At 44.1% G+C, this 12546-nt stretch overlaps 1 protein-coding gene across 2 annotated transcripts in view; it reads left to right on the forward strand.

Annotated features, from left to right (window-relative positions):
- The window catches only part of MSI1 (musashi RNA binding protein 1), a 45838-nt gene that overhangs the window by 7055 nt on the left and 26237 nt on the right, over positions 1-12546 (forward strand). For both annotated transcript variants that reach the window (XM_056859834.1, XM_056859835.1), the window contains exons 5-6: positions 7553-7594; positions 10977-11069. In XM_056859834.1, the coding sequence (XP_056715812.1) occupies positions 7553-7594; positions 10977-11069 (135 nt within the window). The remainder of the gene's footprint in view (positions 1-7552; positions 7595-10976; positions 11070-12546) is intronic.

Raw genomic sequence — 12546 nt, forward strand, 5'->3', positions numbered from 1 at the left:
ATGGAGCTGTATTCAAAGGTAGTATACCTTTACACCTTTATATCATTTTTGGGATCACACAGATGTTTCTGGATGGCTGCTGTTGGACCTCTGATGTGATCCAGCAAAGCTGTCTCTCACTGTGGTATGTCAGCTTGGGAAACCCATATTCAAATTCCATCTTGGATGTGGCACTCAATGAGTAGTTTTGGCCAAATTTCTCTCTCAGTTTAATTTAATTCATAAGTTTGCTGTATGGATAAAAGTACTATTTCACATGTCAGTAGGCTGAGCAAAGATATTTCAGTGGTGGGGACAAGATTTACTGTAAAATTCAAAGGCATACTCTTGGATAGAGTCAAAATTTGGCTAGAAAAAAGCAGCTTATTTTTGTGACCATTTGCTGTGGATGCATTTTTATATTCCTTCATAACCAGAACTTTAGCAGACTTCCAACCTGCCTTCTCCAAATGGCAGTTCCGGTGAGGTGATCAGGACTTCTATTATATTTTGTACGCCCTGGAATGATTAATGAAGATTGGAGCCAGTGTTGTCTAATGGTTAAAGTGTCTGACCCAGGTTTGAATCCTCATTCTGACATCAAAGCCTGCTGGGTGACCTTGGGCCAGTCACACCCTTTTAGTGTAACCTACCTCACAGGGTTGTTGTGAGGCTAAAATGGAAGAGAGGAGATCAATGTAAGCGGCTTTGGGTTCCCATTTGGGAGAAAGGCAGGGTGTAAATGAAGTGACTAAATAAATGTTTTGCAAGTATACTGTGTTAGCAGTCTCCTGTATGATTTTGCAAAGGAAGTTTGCTTTGTCGAGCACTGAGCACAAACCTCCTCAAGTTCTTTAAGGTTAGCCTCCCCCCTTAAAGACTATAGCTGCTGGTGCTAACCCTGAAGGCACCCCTTCTTTTTTCCATTCCTTCCCTCTGTAACTCACTCGTTTTATTTACATCCTCTCAAGCTCCCTCCCCGCCACTCCTGCCTCAATTTGCCTGCAACAATTTACTAGCTGTGTGGAAGAACTTTATTTAAACAACTTGACTCTCCAGTCCAGCTCAGCCACAACCACATCATCTCAGTCCAGTGAGATTGCACTGGGGTTAATGAGAAAGAAAGGCCTGGGTTAAAACTTTTGTTGAAATATGAAAGCATCTTCTTGGCAGGAGCTGAATGTCGCTGGCTGAGAACTGGAAAAGACAGGGGACAATTGTTTGTGCTTATTATCTTCCATCAGCCTCCTGGGCTCCTGCTGTCCCCTGTCCTCAGAATTAACTCAGGGTTTCTACCTTTGCCAAAATGCAAGGGTGGGGGAGGAAAAGTGAGAGAGCGGGCATTAATAAATGCCAAGGTAAGGGGACCAGAGATTACTTCTATGGAGTACAGATAAGAAAGGGGCAAGGCAACTGAAGCATCATTCTGATGAGGAAAGGCTAAATAGAATGGTACTTCTTAGTCTAGAAGAAAGATGACCGAAGGGGGAGGCAGGAAGGGGATTTATAACATTTTCAGTGGTGTGGAGAGAGGAGGATTTTTTTCTCTCTTCATAATATTAGAACTCAGAGTCACCGTGAAGCATGTTCAGGACTGACAAAAGTACTACTTCAGACAAATCCTCGGATGAAAGGTCTGTTAATGACGTTTCACCATAGCCGCTAAATGGAATCTGCATGGACAGAAACATTGCCCATCAATGCCAGATGATGGAGATGGACAACATGGGGGAGGCCTTAGCCTTTTTGCTTTGCTGATGGACTTCCAGAGCCAAAACGGGGACAGATGGGCTTGGGCCTGTTCCAGCATGGGAATTCTTGTCTTCTTTCAGAATTGGAAATTCTGAAAAGGCAAGGTCAGGTGGCTGTGTCAGGCAGAACAGAGGGAGGCAGCCACTGATCTGACCCGGGGTGCAATCCACCAGGGAGTTCTCCTGCAGAAAACACATTGAAATGAACAGCAGAGGCCTTGAGTTTCTCTTGTTAACTTCGATGAGACCTGTGCAAGAGAAACTCCCAGTAGCTAATTTAGCAGGAGAGATCGTGTCTTTCTGGATTTTTCCAGTTCAAGCACCAAAAGTGTCTAGCTGGTGCTAATTAATTTCAACATCATAAAATCTCCAAGAGTTAAGGATCTTGCAATTTCCTGTGTGCTCTCTCCCCCCCCCTCACCGCCGAAGGTCTAAGACAGAGGTTCCGAAATTGTGCTCCAAGGATCACTTGGTGCTCTGCAAAACATCTAGTGGTCCATGAAGAGATTGGAAAGAAGAAGAAGAGTTGGTTTTTATATGCAGACTTTCTCTACCACTTAAGGGAGACTCAAACTGGCTTACAATCACCTTCCCCTCCCCACAACAGACACCCTGTGAGGTGGGTGGGGTTGAGAGAGTGTGACTAGCCCAAGGTCACCCAGCTGGCTTCGTGTGTAGGAGTGGGGAAACCAACCCGGTTCACAAGATTAGCTTCCGCCGCTCATGTGGAGGAGTGGGGAATCAAACCCGGTTCTCCAGATCAGAGTTCCACCCCTCCAAACCACCACTACACCACTCTGGAAAGAAAAATACTACTGTCATTCGGGTTAGTATATAGGTGCTAGGTGAAAATTAGTGCTCCGTGACTCAAAACCTTTGGGAAACTCTGGTCTAAGTTAAGCTTTTCTAGCTTGACTACTATACCATGTGAGCTGTATAGAGATTGTATGGTCTGTTGTTTATTTAGATATTTGTATCCTGCTTTCCTCCCCAAAGGTCCCTCAAAGTGACTTACATGATTCCTCCACTTTATCCCCCAACAACAATGCTGTGAGGTAGGTTAGGCTGAGAGCACGTGACTGGCCCAAGGTCACCCAGTGAGCTTCCGTAGCAGAGTAGGGATTCGAACAGGAGTCTCCCAGATCCTAATATGATACATTGAACACATGACGCTGCCTCATACTGAATCAGACCATCAAGGACCACCGAAGTCAGTATTGTCTACTCAGACTGGCAGCGGCTCTCCAGGGTGTCTGACTGAGGTATTTCACATCACCTACTTGCCTAGTCCCTTTAACTGTTGATGCCGGGGATTGAACCTGGGACCTTCTGCATGCCAAGGAGATGCTCTACCACTGAGCCTCAGCCCCTCCCATTACAGAATGCTGCCATTTTTTTCAGAATTGGCATTGCTGTTGAATCTGTTCCTTCCAACAGTGAGAGAAAACCCCTTGCCATTACTTGCCTTCCTCTTTCTCTGGGGATTCCTTTCTCCAAATAACGGCTGTTACTGCAGCTGAGCCTGCCTCTTTTGCTTTCAGCCAAGCAGGTGGCAGTCATTTTTCTTTAAGATAGACAATTCATGGAGAAGATTTACTTCATCGACCATACATGCGCTCATAACTCACCCTCACCCCAGTAAATGTTTACGTGGGAATTTTGAAATGTGACTACTTTATTCATTTATGCAGTTGCTTTTAACCAAACCAGTAGTATTTTTAGCAAATCAAATAACCCCTTGCGATATTTGTGCATCACTAGCGAGGCAAGTCTTTAAACTTTCTGTAATTTATCCATTTTAGGTTGGATTTTTCTGAAGTTTGGCCAGATTATACCAATGTCTAGGAAGATTGTGATAAATATGATGGGATAGATGATCTTTATTTTACGTTGAACAGAATTGCCAGGCATTTTAATGGCAAAATATGCTGTGTTCCTTTAGTTGTGTAACACTTTTTTGGTGCTGGCATGTCTAAGAGATGGGAAACGTGGTCCTGGGCTCATTAAAATCGCACACCCCTCCTTTTCCTCTCTGCTTTTTGTTTTACTTGCCAAACAAGAGCACTTTGTGTCTGCCACCTCAGATGGCAGTTTGCTCCCAAAGTGCTTCAGCTCACCCTGCCATTTGGTTGGAGGAATGGACCCCTTTCCATTATTGCCCCCTGCTGAATCAAAAGTACTCCCCATCTCAGACTCAGCTCATTCCAAATGAGCAGGGAGGAAAGTTTACCTGAATTCCGCCTCTGTGTGCGGAACCCTTTTTCTAAACTTGAGATGCTTGAATGGAGGTAGCTTTAATACTAGAACTGCTAGCTCCAGCTTGGGAAATTCCAGGAGATTTGGGGGCAGTGCCTGTGTAGGAGGGAATTTGGGGAGAGATTTCAACTAGAATCTATTGTATGCCATAGAGTCTACCTTCTGGAGCAACCATTTTCTCCAGGGAAACTGATCTCTGTTGTCTGGTGATCGTTGGTAATTCCAGGAGATCTCCAGGCACCATATAGAGCGAATAGAGGTTTTTCCTGCTGGGCTAATTTTATGCTTGCATGGAGTTGTTTATGTGAAGGAACATTCAAAGGTGGAATCCCTAGGGTTGCCAACGTCCAGGTACCAGGTCCCTAGGGTTGCCAACGTCTCCTGCTACTACAACTGATCTCCAGCCGATAGAGGTCAGTTCACCTGGAGAAAATGGCTGCTTTGGCAATAGGACTCTATGACATTGAAGTCCCTCCCCTCCCCAAACCCTGCCCTCCTCAGGCTCCATCCCAAAAAACCTCCCACCTGTGGCAAAGAGGGACCTGGCAACCCTAGGAATCCATCAGCTGCAGCCTCAAGTGGTACAGTCCATTTTAACCAACATTATAGCTCCTTGTTCTCCAGCATGTTTAAACTAGGACTTAAACCTCTATCTACACACAGAGCAAAATAAGGTGGTAGAAATCTGAGGTGACTGAGTGGGTTTTACCACTTCAGACTGCAGGTGGGGAGTGTCATATTTTTAATGCCCCCCTACAACTCTTTTTTTTTTTTTAAGCACATCTTGGAGAAACGTTCAAGCAGAGCCCTTGATGTGCTGTCTCAGTTTTCCACTTACAGGGAATTATTAATGTAGGGAAACTTTGAAAAAGACCCCTGTAGTGTGAAGTGGTGCAGTCTATTCTACCACTTAAGCCTCCTGCTGCCTCATTACCTTGGGAGTCATTCCCCTGGACTAAATGGCTGCTTGGGAGGGTGGACTCCATGGCATTATAGCCTGATGGGGTCTCCTCCCCAAAGCCTTCCATCCCCACATAATAATATTGCCCTACCTAATAGGGTTCTTGTAAGAACTGTGCATGGATTATCTGTATGAAGTGCATCAGATACTTAGTGTTACATAAATGCTAAGCGTGATTAATGTTTATCTGTATCTCTCGTGGTAAACTGAACAATATTGAGGAAGCCAGGCGAGATATAAAGTGGCAGTGTCTCAAAATTGCCTTGAGCATGGAATTCTGGTCTGTCAAGGAAAGGGAAGATTAGTCAAGCTGAAACAGAACAGCAGCCAGGTGACAGTTTTCTGAAATCCCTTTCAGTAGGAGAGCAGGTAACCAAAGGACTGTCCAAGCAGCAACAGTTTTCCAGTTTTGCTCTGTGCCACACTCCTTCCCACTGAGAAAAGTATTTCCCAATTGAAATGGTATGAAATTGCAAGAAAAGTATTTTTTGTTCCTTATCATAATGCTAGAACTAGGCGATGAAGAGGCTCACCCCATGAAATTGATCAGCAGTTGATTTTCTTTTACAGGGCGAAAATGTCCGTCCGATAGTACATAGTTATCTTGTGGCAGTGAATTCCATAAGTTGTGTTGATTGCTTTAAAAGGGGGTTTGACTAATTCGCAGAAGAGACTAGGTTTATCAAAATCTGTTACTCATGATAACTAAATGGAACTTCCATGAATAGAGGCAGTATACCTCTGAGCACCAGATGTTGGGAATAAAGAGGGGAAGGCTGGCTCCTGGAGGTGAGTTTCCTGAAGGCATCTCTCTGGCTCCCGCTGGAGGCAGGTTCTGGTCTAATTCAGCAAGGGAAGGTTTATGTTCTTAAGGCATCAGTAGAATTAAAGAAGCATTGTGGTGCTGAAGTGAGACCAGAGACTGAAAAACGTCAATGGAGGTTAAAGGTTTTTTAGTTAGTGTTTGGTCATTGGCCATGGGCTTGACATGGCATGATTTCTTTTATTTATTTTTCAGATTTATAGCCCGCCCTCGCCCTCAGCAAGCCAGGCTCAGGGCAGGTGAAAAAAGTGCTAAAGGGAAGGAGCTGTGTAGAAATAGGGTTGCCAGGTCCCTCTTCACCACCGGCGGGAGGTTTTTGGGGTGGAGTCTGAGGAGGGGAGGGACTTCAATGCCATAGAGTCCAATTGCCAAAGCAACCATTTTCTCCAGGTGAACTGATTTCTGTTGGCTGGAGATCAGTTGTAATAGTGGGAGATCTCCTGCCATCACCTGGAGGTTGAGTAGAAGAAAAAGGCACCTCTATACTAATACCAATTAGGTTAGGAAAACAGTACAGGGGCAACAGTCATGTACAAAAAAGTGCAATTTATATAAGCTACTGAAGTGAAAACATGTACAATATTGTACTCAACAAGGTAACCACACAACAAACTAACAATCAATATGTACAATATATATAGCAAGGAGGCCACAATGATTTTCCAAAAGTCTCAGCGGAGTAACAGTAACAATCCAGTTTCTGTGTACAAAATTTCATAAGGAGCCACAATCTTCCATAGGATACGGCCGTTTCAGATTCACAATGATATGGAATCCTTCTTCAGTCCTTCAAATATTGCTTCCAAAAAGTGTGCTGTCATACACAAACCTGATACCATCCCACGTAGGGTAAGCATAAATCAGGTTACAAAAAGATGACAGCAAAGTACATCACATAATGCAGCACCTGGAGGTTGGCAACCCTACGTAGAAAGCTCAGCTATGCAGAGGAGGCCCTACCAAGAGGCAAAGTGAGGTATCTTCCTTGGGTGGCAGAGAATGGAAGCCACAGAGGGCTAAGGAATTGACATGATTACTTGGGAAGCTGGGCAACACAACCCCCTTTGCAATGAATAAGAATTTCACAAGAGTGTCTACAAGACCTACCATTTTGGAATGTGTTTATGTTTTCTCAGGAGATGCCTACCCTACAATTTTAAAACAAGTTTTACACTGGCTCTCAGAAAGGGAGCTCTAGGAACTGTGAAAGATCAAAAGGCCTCTAAGAAAGAACACAGAAAATAGACCCTTCAATTCTCAGGGATCTTTGGGGAAAGTTGCGTTAATTAAATGGCTCTGAAACAGATTTAAATTTGCAGCATACACGCACCTACACTTGAAAAATATCTTTTAGTCCCAGCTTCACATTATCTTGTCTAAAACTTCTTCCCGTCAAAAATCAGGGGACATGGATGTCTCCTCTAAAAGTTTTTAACCTGAGTAGACAATGGGCATAATCCACTGGGATGCTTCCCCACGCAAGCTCTGGTAAAATAAAGAGGAGCTACCTACCAAATCTCCTATTTGTTTCACTAGTACTTATACAGTAAGACTTCCTGGAGGATGTTGCTTGCTTTTTGGGGTATAATGGAATATGGCATGCAGAACAAATGTAGCCTCCATAGATGCCCTCCAGGTTGTTTTGTTTTATTCTTGGGCGTGGGTTTCTGATGTATACAAATATTTGCACAACTGATGCATATATGCTTCTATGTGGTTGGTTGAACAGAGAGCTCTTGTGAGAGATTGTGTGGTATTAGTTGATCCCTTTTCTCATTTCAGATTGATCCGAAGGTGGCATTTCCTCGCAGAGCACAACCCAAGGTAGGTACTCTTTCCTGCTTTGAGCATGGGAGTGGGAGCACCTTCTTGCATGTAGGTCACTTCTCTTGAAGTGGGCCTCCCCATTCGGTCATTCTGCTGACTTCTAGCTTCAGCCTCAACTCGCAAGAGCTCCCTTTGATGCAGAGTATTTCAACCACCAGTGGAGGCTCCTGATATTGCTTTGAAGCGGAAATAGATGCTTATCAAGATCTGAGGTCAAACAAATTTAGGCAGGTGGTGTAGAGAGGAGGCTACAAGTTGAGTTTGGGAACCTGGCACAATCTTGGATTTTCATGTAATTTGCGATTATAGGTACCCATCTCGATAGCAGTTTTAATGAGTGGGGTATAGATATTTTAAATAAATTACTAAAATGAGAGAGTGAAAATAAGCCATAGCTATTAGAATTGATCTGTATCAGAAATGCATATTTGGGTGGGAAAGGAGCAGTCACCATAGCACTTTTTCTTAAATGGCCTGGTAATGTCATATTGGAAGAGTAAGCACCTGTGTTCCCTGAGTATTTCAACATCCATTTTTAAGAAAAGCAAGTTACTAGCCCTCATAGAGGCAAAAAAGCTTGCAAGGATGTGGGCAAATTCAGAAGCTAGAGATGAGCTGGAAAAGGCTTCCAGTAATGGGGAGAATTCAGTCCAAGCACCCTTCGTGATCTGATCTCACTGATAGCTAATGTTCGTTGTTCACCCTTTCCATCTCTGCTCAGCTAACACTAGTTCCAGTGCTGCTGCTTATTTAAATTTATTTGTATTGGAAGTATTTATATACTCACTTTGTTCCCAGGCCCCAAGGTGGCTAGCAACAATGTAAAAACAATTCAATAAAAGAAGCATTGAAACAACACAAGAAAACTTCTTTGTTTCCTGCCATTCTAAGGCACATCTTCCCAGTTTCCAAATTATTTGAAAGATACTCAGAAGTTCCAGTTATGTAGCCTCAACTTGGATATAGTAATCTTTTTTGCAAATACATGTAATATATTGATCAGATCTGCAGTTTTGTGAAACTGGCCATTTGATTTGGATTTTCTTGGTGCAGAAACTTGGACCTTTTGGCCAGTAATATACTCAGTTGATCTTTATCCATGTGGTGGGAGAACTGCTTAAACCAGATGTATTAACCTGAACGCTAACTGCTATAGGGTACAATTAGGTGTAAGGTTGCTGCTTACGTTGTCTACTACCTGCATTATAAAGTTTAGCTCTCCTTTCTGGAGGTTGGAGCAACGGTAAGTCAGCTGAGTTGTGTCCCAGGGTGGTGGTGGTGGTGTTCCAGTTCTTTTAAGAAATCTGTATGGAGTGGACATTTCCACTGCTCTAGCTTTCCTGACCCTCCCTTGACAAATGCACTTACTAAATTTCTCTCTTCTGCACAACTTTTAAAGGTGCAGGACCCCCCCCCCCAATTCTCCTGCTTTGCCACCCTAAAGACTGCCTTGCTAGAGAATTTGCCACACAAATGCAGAAAGAGCAAGGAAGACGTGGGCAGGGTAGCAAAGGGGATCAGGAGCCGAGAATAGCGAGTGCTCAGGTATCCCAAGCAACTGGAGCCAGGAAGCACATGGTTGGAATTGGGTTAATTCCATTAAGCAGTTTGGTGACAGAAGGTGCTTTAGTGTTTGGGTGGGCTGCTTTCCAAGCCTGGGAATTGCTGTGGATTAGCCTTGTGCTCCTTGGGGTAATTAGGAGCATGTGTTCTTCACAGTGCAGGGACGTGGCCAACGGGGCAGCTGCGCAAGAGCCCTGTACAAGGGACGCTCGTGTTCTGCAGCAGCCTTTGGCCCCTTTCGGGTTGTGGGAACTCTGTGGGGCTGGGAGCTGAGGCAAGGCAGCATTTCCTTTGACGGCTCCCCCAATGTACTTTTTGTGTTCTGCCAAGCACTCAGGACTACCTCTCTTGATGGCTGTTGTTCCCCTCAGGTTGTTCCCCTCAGGGCCCTTACATGAGGCAAAGCGAGGCAGCTGCCTCAGGTGGCAGATCTAGGGTGCCAGCAAGAGTGGGAGGCAGGCATATCTGACCCATGGGGCATGATCCAGTAGGACGTTTTCCTTCACAATCTTCCATAAAATGAGCAGGAGGAAGCAGGTGGTGGTGGTGGTGAGTCCAGGTCTGCTTCAATCTCCTCTGTTTGGAGGGGAAATCTACACTAGGTAGATTTTTAAGGAAAGGAAGATTTAGGTAGATTTTTAGGGAAAGGCAGGTTTAAGGAAAATCTATGCTAGGTAGATTTTAAAGGAAAGAAAGAGCAGGAGGACAGCCACGCTGAGAGACCACTTTGGGTGTTGTGATCCCTCAGTGTTGCATAAGAAGAAAGTTGGGTTTTGTATGCCAACTTTCTCTACCACTTAAGGGAAACTCAAACCAGCTTACAATCACCTTCCCTTCCCCTCCCCACAACAGGCACCCTGTGAGGTAGGTGAGGCTGAGAGAGCTCTAACAGAGCTGTGACTAGCCCAAGGTCACCCAGCTGGCTTCGTGTGTAGGAGTGGGGAAACAAATCCAGTTCACCAGATTACCCTCCGCCGCTCATGTGGAGAAGTGGGGAATCAAACCTAGTTCTCCAGATCAGAGTCTACCGCTCCAAACCACCGCTCTTAACCACTACACCACGCTGGCTCTCATAAGGCAAAAGACTGGTGGATATCACTTCCCTGAGGGCTGTAACCAGGTCTGTGGGTACTAGGCTTTTAAAACAGAGGAATCAAGATTCTGCCTCAAGAAAGCAGAATTATGCAAAATGGGCGTGTTTCGAATATTCCTCAGTTTAAACTATTTTGGACTATTGAGAGCCACTGTGGTGTAGTGGTTAGAGTGTTGGACTAGGAACTGGGAGACCCAGGTTTGAATCCCTGCCCTGCCATGGAAACCTGCTGGGTAACCTTGGGCCAATCACAAAGTCCGCCTAACCTACCTGTGGGTTGTTATGAGAATAAAATGTAAGCAGCTTTGGGTCCCCACTGGGGAGAAAGTCGAGGGATAAATAAATAAATATTTTGCATAATTTAGTCATGGGCAGGCAAAGAGTAATACAGAGCGCTGGAGCAATCTTCTGGCTGCTGAGGTTTTACTTGGCAGTGGCCCACATGCAGTTCACCAAATCTTCACAACCTTCAGGGACAGAAACTTGCTTTTTTGAAAGAAAATAGAAGAAAGAAATGGGAGAGTATCTGGAGGTTGATTTCCTGTCCCCTTGTGTAGCTTGTTTGAGCTTTGCACATACAGGTGTTCTGCGTAACTTTGCATTATTCTGGCAGTTGGCTGATATACCTTGTTTGCATGAAGTTCAATGACTTTGTAGCTGTTGGGATGAGCCCTGTGTTTGGCTACTGACTGCTTTCTGTGCCACTCCCTTTTTGTCTTCTAGATGGTGACACGGACCAAGAAGATATTTGTGGGAGGCCTATCTGTGAACACCACTGTGGAGGATGTAAAACAGTATTTTGAGCAATTTGGGAAGGCAAGTGCTCTGTGCGCTGTTGAAGGTGTATGTATACGTCATAGATTTAAACTGGGAAAAGAGGTTTCCAGTCCCCTAGGACTGTTTCTGGGAGGCTATCTAACAATTCTCAGCACCTTCCTCAAACTGCACTTCCCAGGATTCTTTGGGGGAAAGCCATGACAGTTACAAACCAGTACAAAATTGATCCTTTGGGATTTCTTGAAGCCTTATAAAGTGGGCTACCTTTTGGTGGGGCTTGCTGGTTTCTTAGTATACTACTGAAAGCCAGTTTGGGTTTCTGCTAGCTAACTAAGAAAGGAAAGCCAGCCTGGCACCTTTTTTCTTCTTGGACAGGAGTTTGTTCTGCAGAAAAATGGCTGGTGGAGTTTTTCTTCATGCACCATGGAAATAATGCACCAAATCAAGCTAATCTTAGTAGCAAAGCTACAGTGACCAGTTGAAAAATGGGCAATTCTAGCTTGGAAAAAAATGTTTGGAAAGGCCTGTCTCTTGTTTTGTCTTGGAACAGTGAACCCATTGGGTCCCTCACAAGCATGCAGGACTGAGGAAGCTGGACCTCCTTTTCTGTCCAGCTACTTCTGAGATTTACCTGAGGCCTTTGTGACATAACTGATACATGATTTATGGTTAAAAGATTACATTTGTATTTAAGCCAAGATCATCAGTGCCTTAGGTCATGTGGCCCTGATCTGTGTTTCAGTTCTGGTACAGATCATTCCTAAATCTTGCTTTTATGCCTTATAGATGACTTTACCCCATTCAAAAATGTCTGACATCCTGCCATCCCCACCCCACACTGGACCAGCAAGAGAAAGAAAACTCAAATCACACTTCCTGTTCCCTTTTTAAATTAACACGGGACCAGGAAGTTCCTGCCTGTTTCAATAGGGCTTTTATAGGAAACTTTCCCAGTGGATTGTGCTCCAGGGGCAGACCTCTCTTTCTTCCACTTTGTCATCCTTAAGGGCAACTAAGAAAATGATAGCCTGGGGGCGTGGGGGGAGAAAAAAGTTGGGCAACACCTCCCCCAAACATTTTTTTCCATTTCTCTGGTGGAAAAATTGAAACTTTGGGGACCACTGAATAAGATGTCTATGAAATATTTCTTTTCCTTTGGAATGGTTTCTAAAGACAAGATTTTGCTCACTCAAATAGTATTGCATTCAATTTGCTTCCATTGGAAAAATTGGGCAATTTGGGGTAGTTGGGAAATTTGGGGGAGCACTGGAAAAAATGCCTTGGAAAAACATTGAAATGAGTGAAATGCTTTTAAAGACAAGGTTTCATGCACTCAAAACGTATGGCATAAAAAAGTCTCATTCTTCCCGATTTTTTATTGGAAAAAATAGGAATGTTGGGGTGCACTGGAAAAAAAACTACTATAAAACATTTTTTTCCTGTTGAAATGAATTAAATGTTTTTAGATAGTTTGGGGTATAGCAGTTTGCAGCTTTCTCTTGCTCTGGTATTGGAT

This window comes from Euleptes europaea, chromosome 13 (genome assembly GCF_029931775.1).
Source record: "Euleptes europaea isolate rEulEur1 chromosome 13, rEulEur1.hap1, whole genome shotgun sequence".
NCBI classification, from domain to species: Eukaryota; Metazoa; Chordata; class Lepidosauria; order Squamata; family Sphaerodactylidae; genus Euleptes; species Euleptes europaea.